Source organism: Entelurus aequoreus, linkage group LG11 (assembly GCF_033978785.1).
Source record: "Entelurus aequoreus isolate RoL-2023_Sb linkage group LG11, RoL_Eaeq_v1.1, whole genome shotgun sequence".
Taxonomy (NCBI): Eukaryota; Metazoa; Chordata; class Actinopteri; order Syngnathiformes; family Syngnathidae; genus Entelurus; species Entelurus aequoreus.
Genome location: NC_084741.1, coordinates 33,818,010 through 33,843,497, shown reverse-complemented (window position 1 = coordinate 33,843,497; position 25,488 = coordinate 33,818,010). Strand labels below are relative to the sequence as shown.

General features: G+C 41.1%; 1 protein-coding gene across 1 annotated transcript in view; it reads right to left on the bottom strand.

Annotated features, from left to right (window-relative positions):
* The window catches only part of creb5b (cAMP responsive element binding protein 5b), a 161,995-nt gene that overhangs the window by 51,430 nt on the left and 85,077 nt on the right, over positions 1-25,488 (bottom strand). Inside the window, exon 7 of the mRNA XM_062063041.1 lies at positions 19,777-19,887. Coding sequence (XP_061919025.1) covers positions 19,777-19,887 — 111 coding nt within the window. The remainder of the gene's footprint in view (positions 1-19,776; positions 19,888-25,488) is intronic.

Here is a 25,488-nt window from a genome sequence, read left to right as displayed (position 1 = left end):
CCATCCCTATTCGATTACACATTTTTAATCAGCGGAGATCTCATGTTGCGTATTATTTTAACATTTTAAGTGATATCTGTGTAAAGAAAATACAGTTAGCCATTAGGACAATTGATGTTCCATTGTTGAAACACCTTGCTAGGCCTTTCTACCTCCTTTTGCCCAGAAGGGAGCTGTCTCCTCTCAGACCATTGCCCCGTGATCTCTCTCCTCCCACTGCCTTTTTACACCTTTCTCTTTTATGTGGTTCCTACTGATCGGCCATTAATGATATTTATTAACGGCCAATTCCTCTATGACTCGGGAGGCTTTGAGTGATGTCCTATGAGGGCTCTAGGCATAATTCTGAGGACACACTCGGGTTTCCACTCGACAAATGACTTCATATCTATTAACCCTGAGTGGTGGAACTGTTGAGCAGGTATTGAAGGAAGAGACCGCAAAGCCTGCCTGTGGGATGGCTAAATCAAGCCTAGTAAGGTCAAGTAAGCACTTGTACTCCCCTTAAAAGTGGAATCGGGTATTATTTGGTGACCTGTGCCTCTGTGGCGCCTTATATCAAGATTTAGCCAGACATCACGGTAGCGAGAGCCATATATATCGAATCAGTTGTAGTGCAGCTTGGAGTTCAACCAAATAATATGCCTGGATTTTTCTACAGGAAAGCAGTGATAGCAAAGAGGAAAAGTGATGACAACCACAGACCGTAGTGGTGTAACGTTACATTGATTCGTACACAGTGAAACATTCATCAGTATGATGGATACACAGAAGCCCAGCCTTCCGCTAGCGATAGTGCTAGAAAGAGCTTGAGAAAAAAAAACGTCCTCTGTTGCAAAAGTCTCATGTTTGGGAACACCTGGATAAGACGGAAGGAGAGTGCTGCCATTGTTTAGTGGAGATGGGGACTAGTATTTCGATACTTTTCGGTACTTTTCTAAATAAAGGGCACCACAAAAAATTGCAATATTGGCTTTATTTTAACAAAAAATCTTCAGGTACATTAAACATATGTTTCTTATTGCAAGTTTGTCCTTAAATAAAATAGTGAACATACAAGACAACTTGTCTTTTATTAGTAAGTAAACAAACAAAAGCTCCTAATTAGTCTGCTGACGTATGCAGTAACATATTGTGTCGTTTTCCATTCTATTATTTTGTCAACATTATTGTTATTGTTATTATCTGCTTACTTTCTCTTTTAACATGTTCTATCTACACTTCTGTTAAAATGTAATAATCACTTATTCTTCTGTTGTTTGATATTTTATACATTAGTTTTGGATGATACCACAAATTTGGGTATCAATCCGATACCAAGTAGTTACAGGATCATACATTGGTCGTATTCAAAGTCCTCATGTGTCCAGGGACATATTTCCTGAGTTTATAAACATAATATACATTTTTTTTTAAAGAAAGAGGATGTGCTGCCAAAAAATATCGTCGTAATCATAGTAGTATCGACTAGATACACTCCTGTACTTGGTATCATTACAGTGGATGTTAGGTGTAGATCCACCAATGGCGTTTGTTTACATTGTGACGCCGTTACTACTTGGTATCGGATTGATACCCAAATTTGTGGTATCATCCAAAACTAATCCAAACAATAGAAGAATAAATGATTATTACATTTTAACAGAAGTGTAGACAGAACATGTTAAAAGAGAAAGTAAGCAGATAACAGTAAATGACCAAGGAGATTAATAATTATTTTTTTTACCACTTGTTCTTAATAATTTTGACAAAATAATAGAATGATAACTAAAACAACAATATGTTACTGCATATGTCAGCAGCTAAATTTGGAGCCTTTGTTTGTTTACTTACTACTAAAAGACAAGTTGTCTTGTATGTTCACTATTTTATTTAAGGACAAACTTGCAATAAGAAACATATGTTTAATGTACCCTAAGATTTTTAAAAAAAAATAAAGCCAACAATGCAATTTTTTGTGGTCCTCTTTATTTAGAAAAGTACTGAAAAGTATCAAAAGAATTTTGGTACCGTTACCGGTACCAAAATATTGGTATCGGGACAACACTAGTTGGTACACATTATTTTACAGTACCTCAAATTCAAATTTCACTTTCATGTATTTTCATTCAATGTAAGTGAGTTAAAAAAAACCCTCCATAATCTGGGTCAACGCTTGTCGTTTGCCATAGCACTGGTGAGAAGCACTGATGTATACAAGTAATGAAAGAATGCAAATAAACCATTTGAAAAGTGCTGTTTAGTAAATGTTAACTTAAAAAAAAGTCTTATAGTTGTCAGTACACCATCGATACTTTGTTTACTGCAGAATGATGTTTGTGATGACAAGCAAAATAACATAAGAACTTTGAGAGGCAAAAAAGTTGTTTTCTTTACCGCACAAAACGTACCGACAAGAACTGAAACTGTGGCCCTATAACCAAGGTGTGGACCGTAGCGCGGGTTACCTATACTGTTGCACCTCTAGTAAACACAATCATAGATATGAACAAAATGCTGTTAGCATATATTACCTCAAACAAACATGGCGGGAATATCTGTTACAAGATACTGCAGTAGTAAACAGTAGGGATTAGGGTTGTCCTGATACCAAAAAGTATTTTGATACTTTTCGATACTTTTCTAAATAAAGGGGACCACAAAAATGTCGTTATTGGCTTTATTTTAACAAAACATCTTAAGGTACATCAAATATATGTTTCTTATTGTAATTATGTCCTTGAATAAAATCGTGAACATACAAGACAACTTTTCCTTTATTAGTAAATAAGCAAACAAAGGCTCCTAATTTAACTGCTGACGTAATTTTGAAGGACAAGCTGCAGAAAATTCATTATTAATCCACTTGTTAATTTACTGTTAATATCTGCTTACTTTCTCTTTTAACATGTCCTATCTACACTTCTGTTAAAATGTAATAATCACTTATTCTTCTGTTGTTTGATACTTTATTGCAAGTTTGTCCTTAAATAAAATAGTGAACATACAAGACAACTTGTCTTTTATTAGTAAGTAAACAAACAAAGGCTCCTAATTAGTCTGCTGACGTATGCAGTAACATATTGTTGTTTTCCATTCTATTATTTTGTCAACATTATTAAGGACAAATGGTAGAAAATGAATTATTAATATACTTGTTCATTTACTGTTATTATCTGCTTACTTTCTCTTTTAACATGTTCTATTTACACTTCTGTTAAAATGTAATAATCACTTATTCTTCTGTTGTTTGATACTTTATACATTGGATTTGGATGATACCACAAATTTAGGTATTGATCTGATACCAAGTAGTTACAGGATCATACATTGGTCATAATTTAAGCCCTCATGTGTCCAGGGACATATTTCCTGAGTTTATTAACATAATACACATTTAAAAAAAAGGAAAAAAAGATTTTGTGATGCTAAAAAATATCGATGTAATCATTGTAGTATTGACTAGATGGTATCATTACAGTGGATGTCAGGTGAAGAACCACCCATGGCGTTTGTTTACATTGTGACACCGGTGAGCTATTGTGTCCTCCTACGGTGTGTGGTGAAGCATGTTTAGCAGGGATGATACTTTTCAGAAACATACTTTATTTGTCGCCATGGAGACAAGGATTCGTGATTTAGAAGTCGCTAAAACACTGCAGACTGTGGATGGACATTAGCCGCTAGCTAGCTAGCCATGTTTTAAAGCACCTCTTCCTGAGGGCGTTTCAGTGTGATAACTTCACCTTTATCGTTAGTTTTTTAGCCAAAATGCGTCCGTTCTCACTGTGTCTGCTTGTAAGTACTCCGTGATTATGCGCTGCCGAACATGCTCCTTTGATCGTAAAACCAGCAAGGTCACGATGTGACGTAAAAAAAAAAAGGGAGGGCGGGGGTAAACCGGTACTTTTTAGAGGCGGTATAGTACCGAATATGATTCATAAGTATCGTGGTACTTTACTAGTACCGGTATACCATACAATGCAAGGGTACTCGGTATAATCCTGCACGGGACAATTTGCCTTTAAAAAATGTTTAATATTAATTGTGATCGGATGAAATGAAAAAGTTAATTGTGATCATGTTTTTTGCCCTATCACCCAGCCCTAGGCTACAGGTGTTACACTTTAGGCAATAAGGAACTGGACTGTATTAAAAATGACATACCACGTCTGTTAAAACTCATTGCACTCATTTTACTGTTTTGATTATTTGTATTTTTTATGAGAGGGTTATCTGTTAGCAGTTTGCAGTTTGCAGTTTTTCATGATACATTTTAAGAATCATGAAAGCTGTTTACAGAAAAGCCGAGCAGTTTTTGTTTAGCATTTTCTTCCTTATTGTATTAAAAAATAAACCATACTGTGACCATAAAACCGAGGGACCAAACCATTCTTCGGGCGCACCATTACAACCCGAACAGACCGCGGAAGTTGCGAGCTTATTAAAGTATGATCTGGTTGCTCACTACAAAATGAGCAATACAATGAATTCATCACAAGGCTTTATTCATTCCAGCAAACCTCTTTTCTGTTCCCTTGCCATCATGTGTCAGCCAGTTGTTTTTTTAGGGCAGTGGTTCTCAATTATTTTTTGTTACGCCCCTATTTGGAAGACAAGAAGAATTCGAGCCCCCACTCCACTTTCCGCCGCGACTTTGAATAGCATAATTTGTCCATAAAATTACACAAAGTTTTATTAAGTATGCCTTTGCATAATATTGTATCAGTGTTAACATTAAATTTAAAAAAAGAACTATAGATCAACTTAAGAATAACTTTATTAACATTGTTTTTTACTTTAGTACAGAAAATATTTAAAGTGCATCAATTTGCCTGAAATGTAAAAAAAAAAAAGTCCTTCCATCCATTTATTTTCTACCCGGGGGGGAGGGGCTGGAGCCTATCTCAGCTGCATTTGGGCGGAAGGCGGGGTACACCCTGGACAAGTCGCCACCTCATCGCAGGGCCAACACAGATAGACAGACAACATTCACACTCACATTCACACACTAGGGACCATTTAGTGTTGCCAATTAATCTATCCGCAGGTGCATGTCTTTGGAGGTGGGAGGAAGCCGGAGTACCTGGAGGGAACCCACGCAGTCGCGGGGAGAACATGCAAACTCCACACAGAAAGATCCCGAGCCCGGGATTGAACTCAGGACCTTTGTATTGTGAAGCACATGCACTAACCCCTGTTCCACCGTGCTGCCCAAAACAAGTCCTTATTTAAACAAAAAAAACTTTTTAACCGACTTGAACCATTTGGTACTGAAAAACAAAATGAACTAAACTCAATAAATATAATACACTCAAATTGATCAGCAACATTAACTCCAGAGACCAATACATAAAACGCTAACCTGCAAAACAATTAGTGTTGACTTTTTTAAATTAAAATAAAGTCAGGCTACAATGATTACGTTTTGTAGTGCACAGCTTTCCGATGCGTGGTTTGAAGCATGATAGCGATAAAGCATATTCCCGGGGTCAGTCGCGCCCTCCGTGGCATCGCCATACTTGCCAACAATCCCGATTTTCCTGGGAGACTCCCAAATTTCAGTGCCCCTACCAAAAATCTCCCGGGGCAACCATTCTCCCGAATTTCTACCGATTTCCACCCGGACAACATTATTGGGGACGTAAGGCACTGCCTTTAGTATCCTCTCTGTCGGACGTGACCTGTGTGAATGTGTGTGTGAATGGGTGAATGTGGAAAATAGTGTCAAAGCGCTTTGAGTTCCTTAAAAAAAAAGGTAGAAAAGCGCTATACAAGTATGACCCATTTACCATTTACCTGTCGTCACGTCACATAATATATGCGGCGTTTACACTCACATAAGTGAATACATCGCATACTTGATCAACAGCCATACAGGTCACACTGAGGGTGGACGTATAAACAACTTTAACACTGTTACAAATATGCGCCACACTGTGAACCCACACCAAACAAGAATGACAAACACATTTCGGCAGAACATCCGCACTGTAACACAACATAAACACAACAGAACAAATACCCAGAACCCCTTGCAGCACTAACTCTTCCGGGACCCTACAATATACACCCCCGCTACCACCAAACCCTGCACCCCCCAACCCCGCCGCGCCCCCCATCTCCCGAATTCGGAGGTCTCAAGGTTTGCAAGTATGGGCATCGCACCCGCCCCACTATTTGAGAAGGACTGTTTGAGGGTGAGTAGTTTTATTTCAGTTTAGTTCAATTTGGATATACAATCCCGTGAATCCTTTACCAGTTATTAATGATTAAATGTTCCTACAGGTTGTATGGTGGAGACAGTATGAAATATTTCCTTCATATGAGAAAACTGCTTGGAAATTAGAACCAGCATCACAATTTAAAATGTTTTTGTTCTACAGCACTTTAAAGCTCTACATTATCCCCTTTTGTTTTCTGTCATACATACTCCACGTGCAAGCACAGATTCCAATCATTATTTTTATAAAGTGAAGAGTTTCTTGTTGTGCATCGTTTATCACAGCCATAACTTGTCCCCCAAACTCAAAAACTCCAAACCCAGCATGGATTCGCCATGTGCAGTTGAAAAGCAGGAGTTTGTCTGTGTACCTCTGCCAAGCACTAAGAGGATCTAATTCCATCTCCACCACCCTCACTACCCACCATGTGCCTGTCTTGCGGCAGAACCCACTCTCCGTCCCCTTAAAGTCCACACCCCCATTAGTTGGGTTTTATTAGATTTCCCTCTCGCCCAGAGAGGCAGTAACCCCCCTTCTCTCTCTCTCATACACCCTTCCTCCCCAGCCCTATGCTTGCCAAGAGCTGGGGACTGTTAAAATGATTTCCTCAGGGAATAGCAAGGCAGACAGTCTGATGGGAGAGCTGGGCTGAAATGTCGCCCTCTCTCCCTCCTTTCTCAGCCCCTGCGCCAAGCGGATAAGAGCCCACCTCTGGTTGCAGGATGGACACAAACCGGCTGTTCTATGGTGGCGCGCGGAGGAACTGGCAGGATGGGTATGGCGAGGAGGATGATCCAAAGCATGCGCTCACGCTCTTAAAAGCTTCTCCACCCTGTCAGCTTAATGGATGAGGCTGTGTTCCCTCTCATGTAAAGCAGAGCCCTCAATAACCCTTTATGCTTATCACTAAAACCACCAGCACAACGGAAGGCCTAAGAATAACAAAGGTGTCTGATAATGGAAAAACAGCACATGATAAACATAATGCAGTATACAAACATTACAAATAATTCAAGGCGGTGCTTTGCACTACTTGGTTTGAGCTTGGATAGGTTGACTTTCCATGTTGAAAAAGTAGCGTCAGAAACGGCAAAAACCATACCGCACTGAAGGCATCCGTTGGAACGAGAGTTCGGACACTGCCCAAGGTATGGAGAAACCTTTTATCCAAGAGGACACTAAGGGCAGCAAGAAAATGGGCCACTGCAGCAAGACTGCAACATGAGCAACACCTGGCCGTTTGTAGCGTACCGTACTAGTGTTGGCGTGGTTCACCCTCACTCACTTGGCACTCGTTGGAGCCATGGCTTGTTTGTTTGTAACCTCCGTCCTACCATGTTGTATTACTGCAATTTATCTAACTTTGTGGATTATTTTCCGTCTTACTTGGATTTGTTCTGTATTGGCAGTAGTGTCGTTTTGTGCAAGATTGACGCTGACATTAATCACTTGCAGAGGGGCTATCAAAATAACACGATTTGCTGTTACTTTTGGATAATTTTGAGTCTTTATCATTTTTGTCTGTTACAAATTGCGTCAGTTATCATTACAGGGGGATCACACATCGGCGGTTTGGATGGCGGTTCATGTTCGGGAATTCGCCGCGCAGCGCCAAAGACTGTGTTAACACCAGTGGTGTGCCGTCAGGGCCAGCAAGGCCTTCTCTTCTGGCCTAAAATAACCAGAACTCATGGTCATAATTAAAGATAAAAGTAATGTTTTATGTACTTTCCCTAAATATCTAAAATTATTCATATTCTCTTAATGTCATATTATGCTCCTTCCAGCGCTGTTGTTTTTAGGTTATAGAGTTTTTATCCAATCAGAATTCAGCTAGCTTATGTTGCCATGCTGTACCAAATCTGCCCGAGGCCTTCAGAATCAACAATGCAGGTGTTTATGCACTGTAAGTGAACAAACCCAAACATTTGACAGACAGTTGCGATAGCCAATGAGATCACGAGTTGTTGTCAGTAAGGCCTTCTAGATGGCCTAAGGCAGATATATATATTGTGATGTTATGAGCTAGGTAACATAAATACTCCATGACCCAGCATTCCACAGTAGTGAAGCGCATGCGCAGTAGCCCCGTTTAGGTTGTTGAATGTAGACATGCCGGCAGCTGGATGTTTTTGATGAGCACGCTGTGGAGTAAACTTTAAGAACTCAGCCAACACGCCTCGTCTGCATCTTTTATGATTAGACAAGACAACACATATATTTGCAAGGCTATTTTCAAGAAGGATATTTATAGAGAAACTACATCTTGTGAGACAATGTCGGCCAACCCCGGAAGCTAGCTCAGCTGTTCCGGCAATGAAATGGGGAAATGCCCGCCACACAACGATCGGCACCACTGGCTTATACGGCGTGGAATGGGTTTTATAAATTGTGAGTTCAAATATTTTATTTCTTTATTTTTTCACGTTTAATAAGTTTTTTGCACTTTTAATTTTGACAGTACCACATAAGATATGTTTTAATTGCTGATGCGGGTTTATTGATTTTTAAATGCGCCAGAAAATAACCTGTTTTGTACAATGTTGATGTGGATCAATGCCCAGTAAATGTGTTTCTGTATAGTATTTCTCCAGCAATGGTCATGTGGTGACATAAATGATGGTATTTTAAGAAGTAATCATTAAAGTTGGACATCACTGAAGGCCTAGGTGGGAAACGCACGGCCCGCCACTGGTTAACACCAGACACAAACCCTGGTCATCCGTCACTTATTTGTCTTGAACCCAATGAACCGCATAGACCTGACAAAAAACATTAACATGTTCAGTTTTTTGTGGCAGTTTGAAATGAGGCTTGTTTAAAATACATTCCGCCGTGTAAAGAACGCCAGCCTCTGTATTTGCAGCGCAAGTTTTGTGATAAAACTATGTTTACACCGCCATAATGCACCAGTCACATTTACCTCTCAGACCTTCATGACGTGCACATGCTAACTTCACGGAGGTGGCGGAATTAAACACTGAAGCGTTACGGACTAATCAAGGAGTTACACAGAGGCACTGCGGTTGATGCAGAGTAGAAGGTGGAGGACTATTCTCTTTCCAAAGAAAAGGAAAACAAAAGTTAGCAGTTTATTGAATTAAATTGTTGTTCTGTGCCAAGCTATTGGAGAAAAACAAGGAACATAGATATTGATCAAACTAGTCAATATTGACTAAACATAATCAGAGGGAAATCTCTGTCCAAACAATCTTAATCCAATCAACTCTCTGGTGTCGGAGGGTTTACTGCGGAGTCCAGGGAATAACTAATTCTATGGTCAGTGTATGCCGTGTGTTGCTTGTTGACTGTCAGAAGGTGGAGGCTAGTGGACAGTCGGCCATGGCGTGATGGCAGCTGATTTATGCAGGCTTGGCTGTGTCGGATTCCGTCCCATTGATAGGCTCTGAACCATGACCAATTGGGCTTTGCATCGGCACAGCAAAAAACAACATAGAGTCATCCAAAGATAAACAATTGCAACACTTTGCTACAAAACTGTCACCCCCATCCACGCACCAACCCTTGCATGACCCTCGCTAAAGCATCCATCGAAAGGTCAATAACATTGTTATTAAGATCTCTTTACCGAGCTGAACCTTAGTTGAATGCTTAAATTGGACAATTATGGGAAAATATGCCTCAAATACTGTCTTGCAACTTTAGCCCTGTGAGCATCTCCAGTAATTTGGGCCCAGGCAGCAAAAGCTTTGAAGGCCCTATTGGAATTGTTTATTATTTTCCCACTTCTATCGCATCTTTGAGGCCCTTAACATTCATGAAAACTCACCAATTTTTGCAAGCGAAAAATGTTATACTTTCAGGGTCCCGAACATGAAATTTTAAAATTGACTCTGTAGTGCCCCCTTTAAAATTTGACAAAATTAGCCCCAGCTACCAGTTTCACTTATCATCACAGAAATCACTGGAGAAGTCTATCATGACAGGACGCACGTAAAAGTCTCAAGAACCCGCATTTGAAAATAAAGGAATCCAGCAATGTTGGTTTCTGTCGGCCATTATTAGGCCTAAAACAGGGGTCGTACTTCAACGATCTCCTCCTAAGGACTTTGACCAAATGAGCCGTGGTTAAAATGGCAGATACTAAACAGATGAGCGATGATAACATTTTAAGGTATATTGTCTACGCCTTAGGATGTGGGCGTGGCATGGCGCCAAACTTTGATCTGATGGTTCGCCACACAACTTTCAACATTTGTAACTCGGCTCCACAACTTCATGTCTTGATCATAATTGGTACAGTCGATGATACTGACACCTTGAAGTTCTGGATGGGTCAGTACCTGTTTGTACCCATTCGTGGTTGGGCCCAACCTGTTCCTTGCCGTCAACACTTCATATTAATAATAATAATATTGTCACTACTTCCTTCCACATGCTCTTCCTAAATTTTTTGATGGAGAGTCGGGGCATTAGGAAGGATGCGTTCCCGCTGACTCGCATTTACCCCAAGTTGTACGGGTGTGCGTGGGCCCGTTCATCACTGTTTGCAAATTTAATGAGTTGCTTTTTCTCTGGAATTTTTGTGTTGTGATGCTACCAAAGAAGGACGGCAGTGATGACAAAGGGGAGACGTGCATTGGCAACCTTAGGACATAGCTATTCAACTGGCGGCTCCAGGACCCAATCCCGCCCAAGATTGACACCAGACCGACCCATGAGTTCAGTTCAAAACCTTGGATAAGTCAAAGAGCAGATCCCTAAAAAACACCTCATCTCTTTCATATAGACAATGGTGTGCCGTCAAGGCCATCAAAGTTAAAGTTAAAGTTAAAGTACCAATGATTGTCACACACACACACTAGGTGTGGTGAAATTTGTCCTCTGCATTTGACCCATCCCCTTGTTCACCTCCTGGGATGTGAGGGGAGCAGTGGGCAGCAGCGGTGCCGCGCCCGGGAATCATTTTTGGTGATTTAACCCTCAATTCCAACCCTGATGCTGAGTGCCAAGCAGGGAGGCAATGGGTCCCATTTTTATAGCCTTTGGTATGACTCGGCCGGGTTTGAAATCACAACCTACCGATCTCAGGGCGGACACTCTAACCACTAGGAGGCCTTCTCTGCTGGTCTAACATAACCAGAAATCATGATCATAATTAAAGATAAAAGCAATTTTTATTTTACTTCCCCTTAATATCTAAAATAATTAATATTCTCTTCATGTCATATTATGCTCCTTCCAGTGGTGTTGTTTTTAGGTTATAGAGTTTTTATCCAATCAGAATTCCGCTAGCTTATGTTGCCATGCTGTACCAAATCTGCCTGGGGCCTACAGAATCAACAATGCAGGCGTCTACGCACTGTAAGTGAACGGCACGTACAGTTGATAGATAATTGTGATAGCCAATCAGATCTCGAGTTGTTGTCAGTAAGGCCTTCTAGCTGGCCTAAGGTTGAACATGAAATTTACATGTCCAGTGATTGGATACTCACCGGGACCCTTAGCGGATTAATTTGAGAACACATACAGTTGATAGACAGTTGCGATAGCCAATCAGATCACAAGTTGTTGACAGTAGCCTATCTAGGTAGCCTGATGTTAATGAAACTGTGATTGGATACTCACTTGTCATTCCAAAGTGAGTATCCAGTCACAAGTTGCAATTTAGCAGGAAGCAGGTAGTGCTGACCCACAAAGAAGGAGAGCTAAACGTTGATTAGATGGCAGATATATATTTGCAAGGCTATTTAAAAAATATATATTTAAAGAGAAACTACATCTTGTGAGACGATGTCGGTGATGACATGGGGACATGCCCGCCATTTACGATGGGTTATACGGCGTCGAATTGGTGCTACAAATTGTGAGTTCAAATGTTTAATTTCTTTATTTTTTCATGTTTTATATGTTTTTTGCAATTCAAATTTTGACAGTACCACATAAGATATGTTTTAATTGCTGATGCGGGTTTATTAATTTTTAAATGAAAAATAACCCGCCAGAAAATAACCCGTTGAGGTGATTCAATGCCTAGTAGTGCGTAAATGTGTTTCTGTATAGTATTTCTCCAGCAATGGTCATGTGGTGACATAAATTATGGTATTTTGAGAGGTAATCATTGAAGTCGGACATCACTGAAGGCCTCGGTGGGAAACGCACGGCCCGCCACTGCATATAGATAACATTTGAGTATCTTTTTGCAGTAGGTCCATAAAAACAGCAGATTTTTAGGAATGTACAAAATAAAACTAATAGTAAACATTCAGCGCCCAGGTCCTTTCCCTGTAAATGAGCCCCCAAAACAACTTAGATTTTAATTTAAAACTCACACTTGCCTATTTTTGACGTGTCATTTTAAGTTTTTTTTCACAGTGGTTATCTTTTTTTTTACACTTGTGTGATATTTTCAGTGTTTTCCTTAAAGTTCCTTACTGTAGAGTGAGGCAGGTTGTGCCCATTGTTACCAAGATATATTCAACGAGTGGCCCCTCATCATAAACACAACACAGTACCGCATGTCAATTTATCTTTGACAAGTCTTCGAGTGTGTCTGTGGGTCAGGTAAAAAAAAAAACAACAACACAGTGAGAGCAGTGTAAACAGGGGCCCCTTGGTCTGACTCCAACACTGATAAACTCCCAGCTCTTGAGTTCTGCTCCCCACTCGCAGCCTCCTCACCTCATTGGTGAAAGAGACAATAGTACATTCATCATCTGTGTCTGTATGGCAGCACATGTTGGCACGTGTCCCATGTCAAGCTTTCATGTTCGTTTGAGGTTTAAAAAGCAAGATGTGCTTGCTTACGCATGACCGTTCTGTATCGATGATTACAAGCTAATTCTTGGTTTGTTGTCGTCCAGTTAATCCACAAATGGGTTTGGACTTCCAAGGACAATGCTGCCAATGGAATGAGAGTGCGTCATTTGCTACCACGTGCACAAACACACACACACACACACACACACACACTGATGCAAATATATACAGTACACATACTCCGCCTGCAGATTCAGCTGTGCTCTTAGCTCACCGTCCCTCTTCGATGACATCACGCCCTGACAATGCTGTCATTCATACAGATGTTGCTTACAAAACCTGGACTTCTATTCTATTGTGTGTGAGCACTCCTCTTTTTTAAATTATTTTTTGTAAAAAAAATCAGTGGTTCAGCTCAAAACAAATTCCTTCATAGCACACTAATTTAAAAAAAAGTTGCTGTAGTATAAAACATTTTTGTAACACTTTAGTACGGGGAACATATGAACCATTAATTAGTTGGTTATTAACATAGGGTTAGGGTCAGGGTTAGGGTAAGGGTTAGGGTCAGGGTCAAGGTTAGGGTTAGGGAAGACTCTTAGTTAATGGATTACTGGTTGTATAATAAGGCCATGCAGAATAAGGCATTAATAAGTACTTAATTAGTACTTAATAAGTACTTAATAATGACTAATTAAGAGCCAATGTTACTAATTTGCATGTTAATAAGCAACTAATTAATGGTTTCTAATGTTCCCCATACTAAAGTGTTACCAACATTTTATACTCATTAAACTCATGAAACGCTTTATACTCATTACTAGTGTACAACTTGATCTTTAGTCGCCTTTATGCCTATTAAACCAAGTACCGTTGAAGGCTACTTTAGCCTATTAGAAACCCTTTGATTATGGGTCCTCCTGTGTACTATGAAATATCTCTTTAAGAGACACACCATTTTTTTTAACTTTCCGCTAAGTAAAAAAGGAGCACATTTAGAACATGCCAGGAATTATGTCATCCACCCATCGTGTGCCAGATCCACAGCCAAGAGCTCTGCAGCGGAGCAACATATAGTATTGTTTACCTCATTTAGCACTCAGCACCTAGCCTGATGCTTAGTGACACATTTATTGTCCTTAGTAACAATGTAAACAATATTTAATTGCATGCTAATAAATAACACATTTTTATGCGCCAGCACCAAAACGTAAAAAAGACTTGGCTGTCTGAAATTGGCAGGCGAGCAGAGAGCTCATTTGAAAAGAGCACAAAAAACAATGTCACCCACTCTGGAAACGGGCCCACAGACATGAGCTGAGTCATGTTGCACTCGCATATGTTGTTTAGACCAAGAGCACATGTGAGTGTGTGTGTGTGTGTGTGAGTGTGCACATTTACCTGGCTGACTGTCCATGTGCGTGTTTGTCACTGTACAGAGATGATAAAACAGAGCCCTGTGTGTGTGTGTGTGTGTGTGTGTGTGTGTGTGTGTGTGTGTGTGTGTGTGTGTGTGTGTGTGTGTGTGTGTGTGTGTGTGTGTGTGTGTGTGTGTGTGTGTGTGTGTGTGTGTGTGTGTGTGTGTGTGTGTGTGTGTGTGTGTGTGTGTGTGTGTGTGTGTGTGTGTGTGTGCATGAGTATGTATATGTGTGTAATGCTCACAAAGCCCTGCGGAGCGAGCCGGCTCCGAGCGGTGATGTAATGCATTGGCCGGCCCGCTGTGGAACTTGGCCTCGTCTCTGTTTCCTTCACACTACGAGGGTCAACTATCCCACAACCTCCAGCCCACAACACGCACCGTTCTGTTCCCTGCACCACAACAGAACAGGACACAACCACACCCGGCACCACGAGCACCCAGTGCTTCACACAAAAATCTCTTGTACCAAACCTAATAAAACAGTCCAGTCGCAGCAGACCCTCCCAGACAACTAAAAGCAAAGACAGAAAACATGCAAGTCCCCTATGACACCGTGGGGCTTTGCAGTACCACTTACACGCTAAAAAGGGCGATAGGAGAGAACAAAGATGGACACCGATGCAAAGATATAGTCTAGGGTCCACAGAGCACAAACAGAGAGCTTAGAGCAAGATATGAGTCCCCAAGGGGGCACAGCCGTCCTTCGGCTCATTAACTATTTACACCAGAGACAGACCTCCCTGCTGCTCCGGTCCACCACAAAATCAATTAGCCTTCATTAAGCCCGAGCTCTGGCCCTACAATGGGCTTTCTCCGACTGGGAAGGGTTAGCAAGCATAGGAGCCTCCAGTCACCGCAAAATATCAGACAAGCACAAAAGCAGCACGGCACAGGAAACGGGTCCTTTCAAGTTGTGAATTACACCAATTTCCCTGTGTTTGGTGACCAGGAATATCAATGTCTCTCACTTTTCAACTCCGTGTCTATCTGGTTCCCTCACGTCTATCAAAGTCCCACTCAATCCCCTTCCCCGCTGTAATAATGTAAACTTTTGGTAAGAGAGAGTGCACCCGGGTCCGTGCCTCAGGGGTGTGGGGTTACAGTGTGGAGATTTCCCATTGGCGGAACGTCAACATGGTCGGGGTAATGCGATTAGAGCCGGATCGGGAACGTCGCGAGGGACACATGGGCCTGATCATGGCCCAGTTATACGATAGCGAAGCCGTATTTATCGACCCAGCCCCGGCGCGGATATTATGGAATTCAGACTCCTTCTTTGCTTATGAAACACACAGTAAAGATGGCACCCTCGATAACACAATTGCCCCCAATGTTATCTGTCTAATCGTGGAAGTCCATCAGTTGTGTGCCGACATCAGGGGAGAGAATCTGGATTGAGCCGTGTTTGCTTTTTGTGCCTCGCGTCTGGACGGCCGACTAAACCCGTGGCCTGTAGCCACTTAGTGACTGCATATGTTTATGGAAGGCCCAATGGAGCATTTACAATTCAATTACAAAGATAGGAGGAGCACAAAAACGACTAAGATGTGTCTGGATGACGGCCAGAGGAGAGATAAGCCTAATACACCAATATTGTGTTACCTCGGCATGTTACCATAGGAACCGTTGAGGAGATTCAAAAGACCACAAAGACGATCAATCTTGAGAGAGCAGGAGGAAGAGGGAGAATTAAATGCCCTGGGAATGCTCCCGCGCTCCTCTATCAGAGCAATAACTCTTCTAATGACCTCTACTACTCCTCTCTCTCCTTCGCTACGTCCACATGATGCTTCTCTCCATCACAGAGTGTCTCCAAACATGAAGGGTAGCAAAAACTTTCCATTACATTATTATCTTTCCAAAGTTGGGACATTTGCTATGGAGAACTTCCAATTTTCATTGTCAGTGACTTTGAACGAAATGTTGGATGATGATGAATGTTTCCCACATCGTCATAATCATGTCATACCACCTAATGCGACACTATTTCAAATTCATCACAGTATCTCACATTTAATATATCTTCTCAAGTTGCAGCGCTATAGACATGAAACATGGATATACTTGAGGGTAGTCAGTGTCTAAACTGTAGAGTAACACATGCTGTATGTACAAACCCCGTTTCCATATGAGTTGGGAAATTGTGGTAGATGTAAATATAAACGGAATACAATGATTTGCAAATCCTTTTCAACCCATATTCAAATGAATGCACTACAAAGACAAGATATTTGATGTTCAAACTCATAAACTTTTTTTTTTTTTTGCAAATAATAATTAACTTAGAATTTCATGGCTGCAACACGTGCCAAAGTAGTTGGGAAAGGGCATGTTCACCACTGTGTTACATGGCCTTTCCTTTTAACAACACTCAGTAAACGTTTGGGAACTGAGGAGACACATTTTTTTAAGCTTCTCAGGTGGAATTCTTTCCCATTCTTGCTTGATGTACAGCTTAAGTTGTTCAACAGTCCGGGGGTCTCCGTTGTGGTATTTTAGGCTTCATAATGCGCCACACATTTTCAATGGGAGACAGGTCTGGGCTACAGGCAGGCCAGTCTAGTACCCGCACTCTTTTACTATGAAGCCACGTTGATGTAACATGTGGCTTGGCATTGTCTTGCTGAAATAAGCAGGGGCGTCCATAGTAACGTTGCTTGGATGGCAACATATGTTGCTCCAAAGCCTGTATGTACCTTTCAGCATTAATGGCACCTTCACAGATGTGTAAGTTACCCATGTCTTGGGCACTAATACACCCCCATACCATCACAGATGCTGGCTTTTCAACTTTGCGCCTATAACAATCCGGATGGTTCTTTTCCTCTTTGGTCCGGAGGACACGACGTCCACAGTTTCCAAAAACAATTTGAAATGTGGACTCGTCAGACCACAGAACACTTTTCCACTTTGTATCAGTCCATCTTAGATGAGCTCAGGCCCAGTGAAGCCGACGGCGTTTCTGGGTGTTGTTGATAAACGGTTTTCGCCTTGCATAGGAGAGTTTTAACTTGCACTTACAGATGTAGCGACCAACTGTAGTTACTGACAGTGGGTTTCTGAAGTGTTCCTGAGCCCATGTGGTGATATCCTTTACACACTGATGTCGCTTGTTGATGCAGTACAGCCTGAGGGATCGAAGGTCACGGGCTTAGCTGCTTACGTGCAGTGATTTCTTCAGATTCTCTGAACACTTTGATGATATTACGGACCGTAGATGGTGAAATCCCTAAATTCCTTGCAATAGCTGGTTGAGAAAGGTTTTTCTTAAACTGTTCAACAATTTGCTCAAATTTTTTTAAGTGAAATTTAGGGATTTCACCATCTACGGTCCGTAATATCATCAAAGGGTTCCAAAGATCGGATGTATCGGACCAAAGAGGAAAAGAACCATCAGGATTGTTATAGGCGCAAAGTTGAAAAGCCAGCATGTGTGATGGTATGGGGGTGTATTAGTGCCCAAGACATGGGTAACTTACACATCTGTGAAGGCGCCATTAATGCTGAAAGGTACATACAGGTTTTGGAGCAACATATATTGCCATCCAAGCAACGTTACCATGGACGCCCCTGCTTATTTCAGCAAGACAATGCCAAGCCACGTGTTACATCAACGTGGCTTCATAGTAAAAGAGTGCGGGTACTAGACTGGCCTGCCTGTAGTCCAGACCTGTCTCCCATTGAAAATGTGTGGCGCATTATGAAGCCTAAAATACCACAACGGAGACCCCCGGACTGTTGAACAACTTAAGCTGTACATCAAGCAAGAATGGGAAAGAATTCCACCTGAGAAGCTTAAAAAATGTGTCTCCTCAATTCCCAAACGTTTACTGAGTGTTGTTAAAAGGAAAGGCCATGTAACACAGTGGTGAACATGCCCTTTCCCAACTACTTTGGCACGTGTTGCAGCCATGAAATTCTAAGTTAATTATTATTAGCAAAAAAAAAAAAAAAAGTTTATGAGTTTGAACATCAAATATCTTGTCTTTGTAGTGCATTCAATTGAATATGGGTTGAAAAGAATTTGCAAATCATTGTATTCCATTTATATTTACATCTAACACAATTTCCCAACTCATATGGAAACGGGGTTTGTATATCCAAATTGTATGTCTATAGTGTTATCCCTTGAGAAAATATAATAAAACCGCTAAGGGGGTGAAACTGTAGACAGGTTGTTATTGTTGCAGCAGTTTATGTTTGCAAATGAATTCTGGAGAACTTTCTAACTCTATTTTATTTCCCACTGCCTTAAAAAGGGAAACTTCGGTTTTTTTCAACCTGGGCCCTGTTTTCATAATTTTTTCTGTATATGTGAGTGCTGGATAAAACATTTTTTGAGGTCGCGCCAGTATTGAGCAGGGCAGGCAGCCTCCAGCCCAGCTAACGCTCGTACACAGGGCAACTGGCTCTCGTCAAAATTCGGCCTATAAACATGCATTTTTTTCACACTGACAGGCTCAGATAGTTACAATGAGTGTCCGACAACATACTAGAAAGGAGAAATTAACGTATGTCTCTACCTTTAGCTGGAGATCGCTGTTTGTTGTGAGCTGTGTCCAAATCTCACCACGCTACAAATCTCGTTCCGAAATCTCGCGATAACTCGCGACAAAACACCGGTGGAAAAACAGTTACCTGACTGAGGTGAAGAGAGACGACCGAAGTGATTTTGTATTGGACTAAGTTACCGAAGACTGTTAGTTTAGTTTTATAGAAAAGGGTTAGGGTTAGGTAACTGTTTTTCCACCGGTGTTTTGTCGCGAGTTATCGCGAGATTTCGGAACGAGATTTGTAGCGTGGTGAGATTTGGAAACAGCTCACAACAAACAGCGATCTCCAGCTAAAGGTAGAGACATACGTTAATTTCTCCTTTCTAGTATGTTGTCGGACACTCATTGTAACTATCTGAGCCTGTCAGTGTGAAAAAAATGCATGTTTATAGGCCGAATTTTGACGAGAGCCAGTTGCCCTGTGTACGAGCGTTAGCTGGGCTGGAGGCTGCCTGCCCTGCTCAATACTGGCGCGACCTCAAAAAATGTTTTATCCAGCACTCACATATACAGAAAAAATTATGAAAACAGGGCCCAGGTTGAAAAAAACCGAAGTTTCCCTTTAACTGCACCCTTTGTGGAGGATGACATCATTTGAATGTTCCCTGCTTGCGCTAAACTAGCGCTAACAAGTTGCAGGACCTATAGAACATGTTCTGTACATTAAGATATACATCAGTGGGCAGCTGGGCCACAACTTCATAAAGAGTCCTTTATTCCAGTCCCCAGTGCTGCACTGGCAAGCTTTGATTACACACCAAATGATGAAATCCACACAGGCTTAAGAGCACGGGGCCGTGCTGGCAGAGCGCAGTGGAAAAGAAAGCTGCGACACTTTAACTTTATGTGTTCATAAATGTGTACGTATGCATATACTCACCAGTTTGGCTTCTGAGTGCATGGAGGGAATGTGCGCGGAGGAACAGACGCTGCTGTGGGCGGGACCTTGCATACCCATCATGTTGGCAGCCATTGACATTTGTCTCTCCATCTGACAACACAACAACGGCAACAGTTGTAAAAGGCCAAGTGACTCAATGAATCCAGAATATTTAGCCAGAACTAAGACCAAAAAAAACCCCAAAAAAAACTCCTGAGGCAGGACGGGTGAGACGAGAGAGCATGAGAGTGTGATTTCACACGACAGGCCGCCCTGCGCACGGCTTTGTGTGATGATAACAGGAGCTGACCCCAAACAGGAAGCCGGTATGGAGAGTCTTAACACAGGAAGCTGGTGAAACAGAGGTGTGTGTGTGTGTGTGTGTGTGTGTGTGTGTGTGTGTTTCTGATAGTTGCGTGGCGAGTGTCAGTCGCACTCACGCATCAAACCGCGGGCCCCTCTGGTTGCAGAATGTGCTCGGAAATTGCACGGACATATGCAAACATGAAGAATCCGTCAGATTCGTGCACTCGTGGGAACCACCTGCCAACGAGTGACGCTGGTCAGCGTGGTCGTACGTGTTGAAATCAGCTGATCAGGTGACAGGGGTGAGAGGTCAGTGGCATGATGTGAGTGTACAGCAGCGGTGTCAAACTCAGTTTAGATCGGGGGCCACATGGAGGAAAATCTACGCCCAAGTGGGCCGGACTGGTAAAATCACGGCACGATAACTTAAAAATAAAGACAACTTCAGATTGTTTTCTTTGTTTAAAAATAGAACAAGCACATCCTGAAAATGTACAAATAATAATATTGTGGTTTTTTTGGGTTTTTTTACACTCACATGTTGCGGTTAATAGTATTCTATCTTTATTTGTCGTTATTTATCCTTTCTGAATTAATGATGTGATAATGTTCATCAGCCAACTCATTGGTGTTAGTTTTCAATCTATCAAGATAAACAAATAATTTCAAAATCAAATTACAGGATATTATTTATGTAGTTTGCTAATTTTCCTCGACTGGTGCACTAACATCATGTGATTTATTTTATTTTTTACATTTGTAGCATCATCTACAAAGATACAAAGAATTGCTATTGTGACATCTAGTGGACACATTTAAAACAGCAGTTTCTTTCATTCAAAAATTTGGGCTCATTTTTATACTTACCAAACTCATCCCGCGGGCCGGATAAAACATGAACCGGCCCGCGGGCCGTACATTTGACACCTCTGGTGTACAGGATGAAGGGAGCTTTGTGTGGGAGCATGCATGCATACATGTGCCCATGCAAGCTGCTGCTGCAACTTCACAGCTGCTACACTCTGCTTGGCGCAGTGGCAGACAACCCCCCCCCCCCCCCCCCAATCCCCTGTCTCCAGCCCCCAAAATTCATGATCCCCATCCCCCTTTACCCACAGAGAATTGTGGACTTGAACCTGACACACAGCCTTAATTGCACTAAGTGTGTTTTGTGTAAAAATATCACCCTAACCTGCAGCCCTTTCCTGAACCGTCAATCTTCCCCCCAAAATGGCTTAGCTCTTAATTTGATAAACATGGGAAAGTTTCTCTTTTTTCCTCGTACCATAAACACGGGCCGTCTTGTGTTACAATGAGGACATGAAATAAATGAACAAAAGTATTGGGACACCTGGATATTTAATCTACAGCAGCGTTTCTCAAAGTGTGGGGCGCGCCCCACTGGTGGGGAATAGAGACATGACAGGTGGGGCGCGAGGAACGGGAGGAAATTTCGCTTTTATTTTTTAAATTTTTTTATTATTATATTCTTTGATTTTTTTTTTTACAATGCTTTCATTTTCTATACACACTGTAAATCACTTTGTGATTTTGTCTGTGAAATCCGCTATATAGATAAATGTAAATTACTTATTTTTCCTGTAGGCTTTACATTTCTAGGTAGGAGCGAAAGTTTGACAGACAGCAACAGTAACTAATGGGGGCGGGGCTAAGCGGAAGCTTTGTGAATGGCGAGTCACTGTGCGAGGATTTGCTATTTTGCAAATACATAAAAAATAGAGCCAATGCTGATGAGCTGTTCAAGATAATGGACAGTTTCCTCAAAGAACACGACCTTAAATGGGAAAACTGTGTGGGCTTTTGCTCTGATGGCGCGCATGGCAAAGTCAAGAAACGGGCTGCAGGCTCTAATAAAGAGGGTTGCGCCAAATGCGCATTGGACACAATGTGTCATTCACCGGGAAGCACTCGCGTCAAGGCAGCTCAGCCCCGAATTCAATGAGGTTTTAACAGTGGCAGTGTCAAGCCTGCAACCCCGATTTGAAAAGCTGTGCAGTGCAAAACAGGCTCATTGCAGCCACTAATGCTGGAGTACTGTAAAACTCATGTTCTCTTGCCCTGTCCTCCTTTTTTTGGCAAAGATTGCAAAGTGGCACTTTTATTTTCATTTATTATTGAACTTGATGCAAGTTATTTGATTTATTATTGAACTTGATGCACGTTATAACACTTTTATTTGATTTATTTTTGAACTTGATGCAAGTTATAACACTTTTTTTGATTTATTATTGAACTTGATGCAAGTTATAACACTTTTGTTTTATTTATTATTGAACTTGATGCAAGTTATAACACTTTTGTTTTATTTATTATTGAACTTGATGCAAGTTATTTGATTTATTATTGAACTTGATGCAAGTTATAACACTTTTATTTGATTTATTATTGAACTTGATGCAAGTTATAACACTTTTTTTGATTTATTATTGAACTTGATGCAAGTTATAACACTTTTGTTTTATTTATTATTGAACTTGATGCAAGTTATAACACTTTTGTTTTATTTATTATTGAACTTGATGCAAGTTATTTGATGTATTATTGAACTTGATGCAAGTTATAACACTTTTATTTGATTTATTATTGAACTTGATGCAAGTTATAACACTTTTTTTGATTTATTATTGAACTTGATGCAAGTTATAACACTTTTTTTGATTTATTATTGAACTTGATGCAAGTTATAACACTTTTGTTTTATTTATTATTGAATTGATGCAAGTTATTTTATTTGATATTGAACTTGATGCAAGTTATACCACAGCTGCACAGTTATTTTATTTATTATTGAACTTCATTTTATTTTATGTTATTGAGTTTGAATGTATAAAACTTGATGTTACTTGATGTTCGATAAATTTGAAAATGTTAAGCTTGGCATTAGCGTTCTGTTGGGGCGATGGGGGCAGGTGGGGCTTGAAAACTCCCCCTTGTCCAAAGTGGGGGATGACAAAAAAAGTTTGAGAACCACTGATCTACAGGAAGTGAGAATGAAAGAAAATATAGGGCAGGTCTCCCCTTCTGCAGCTATAATAACTTCCACTCTTTCTGCAGGATGTGTACTTCTAGTGGGCAGTGTTGGGAAAAATACTTTTAAAAAGTAATTTATAGTTACTCGTTACATTGCCAAAAAAGTAATAGAATTAGTAACAGAATTACTCTTCAATAAATGTAGTAAATGACTAGAGAAAGTAATTATTGCGTTACTACTAATTTAATAAAAACGTGAAATATCTGGAATATGCGATTGAAAGATCCATCCATCCATCCATCCATCTTCCTCCGCTTATCCGAGGTCGGGTCGCGGGGGCAGCAGCCTAAGCAGGGAAGCCCAGACTTCCCTCTCCCCAGCCACATCGTCTAGCTCAGGGGTGTCAAACTCATTTTAGATCGGGGGCCACATGGAGAAAAATCTACTCCCAAGTGGGCCGGACTGGTAAAATCACGGCACGATAACATAAAAATAAAGACAACTTCAGATTGTTGTCTTTGTTTGAAAATAGAACAAGCACATTCTGAAAATGTACAAATCATAATGTTGTTGGGTTTGTTACACTTACATGTTGCGGTTAATAGTATTCTATCTTTATTTGTCGTTATTTATATTTTCTAAATAAATTATGTGGTAATGTTCATTAGTCAACTCATTGGTGTTAATTTTCAATCTATCGAGATATCAAAATCAAATTAAAGTTGGTTATGTATGTAGTTTGATCATTTTCCACGACTGATGTACTTAACATCGTGTGGTTTATTTTGTACATATGTAGCATCATCTGCAAAGATACAAAGAATTGCCATTGCGACATCCAGTGGACACATTTAGAACAGCTGTTTCTTTCATTCAAAAATTTCAGATTAATTTTTATACTAAGTAAACTCATCCCGCGGGCCGGATAAAACCTGTTCGCGGGCCTGATCCGGCCCTCGGGCCGTACGTTTGACACCCCTGGTCTAGCTCTTCCCGGGGGATCCCGAGGCGTTCCCAGGCCAGCCGGGAGACATAGTCTTCCCAACGTGTCCTGGGTCTTCCCCGTGGCCTCCTACCGGTCGGACGTGCCCTAAACACCTCCCCAGGGAGGCGTTCGGGTGGCATCCTGACCAGATGCCCGAACCACCTCATCTGGCTCCTCTCGATGTGGAGGAGCAGCGGCTTTACTTTGAGCTCCTCCCGGATGACAGAGCTTCTCACCCTATCTCTAAGGGAGAGACCCGCCACCCGGCGGAGGAAACTCATTTCGGCCGCTTGTACCCGTGATCTTGTCCTTTCGGTCATAACCCAAAGCTCATGACCATAGGTGAGGATGGGGACGTAGATCGACCAGTAAATTGAGAGCTTTGCCTTGCGGCTCAGCTCCCTCTTCACCACAACGGTCCGATACAGCGCCCGCATTACTGAAGACGCCGCACCGATCCGCCTGTCGATCTCACGATCCACTCTTCCCTCACTCGTGAACAAGACTCCGAGGTACTTGAACTCCTCCACTTGGGGCAAGATCTCCTCCCCAACCCGGAGATGGCACTCCACCCTTTTCCGGGCGAGAACCATGGACTCGGACTTTGAGGTGCTGATTCTCATCCCAGTCGCTTCACACTCAGCTGCGAACCGATTGAAAGACGTTTCATGAAAGCAGAATGTGTGCCTTTTAAAATACTGTTGTTGACGTCAGCGAGAGAGCCAGACATAGCAGCATTAGCTCAGCTGTGTTTGTTAGCTCTTGCAGAACGGCATCTCTGTTGAATATTTTCACTTGATTAGGGTTGGGTGCTGTTCACATTGGAACTGATACGGTACCAATTTCCGGTACCTGGGTATCAATACCGGTACTGAATACTATCCATTTTCTGTACTTTTGTGTGTGTTAATAAATAGTAACTGTTTTTGATTCAGAAAAATCCCATTTTTATTGCAACATTTAACAATTATCTGAATATAGTAACTGCTGTCCACTTCTTCAATTATTTTTATTATCATCATATTATTATTTGCAATCATGACATTAAGTTGTAATTACAGCTGCAAGTCCAAGCGGGTAAATGGCAGTAGTGTAGAGTTTATGATGTGTTTTATTTTTTTATTTTTTTATTGATCCTTAGAAAATGTTAATACTGTCTATTACCATTATTGCTATGTTGTCTATTACCATTGTTGGCATTTTGTCTATTACCAATGTTGGTATATTCATTATTCCTACATTGTTGATACAAATTATTGTTACAGTGTAATAATTATTGTTACCTGTGGTAATGCCACTATGATACAACATCTGTATTTTAATCCTTGAACAAAGTAACAGTGAAACTCATGTGAATAATCACTGATTGGAGAACTGGGGGTGGGATTAAATAAGTTATCTTCTTCCCACTCCCTTTCAGGCAAAACTG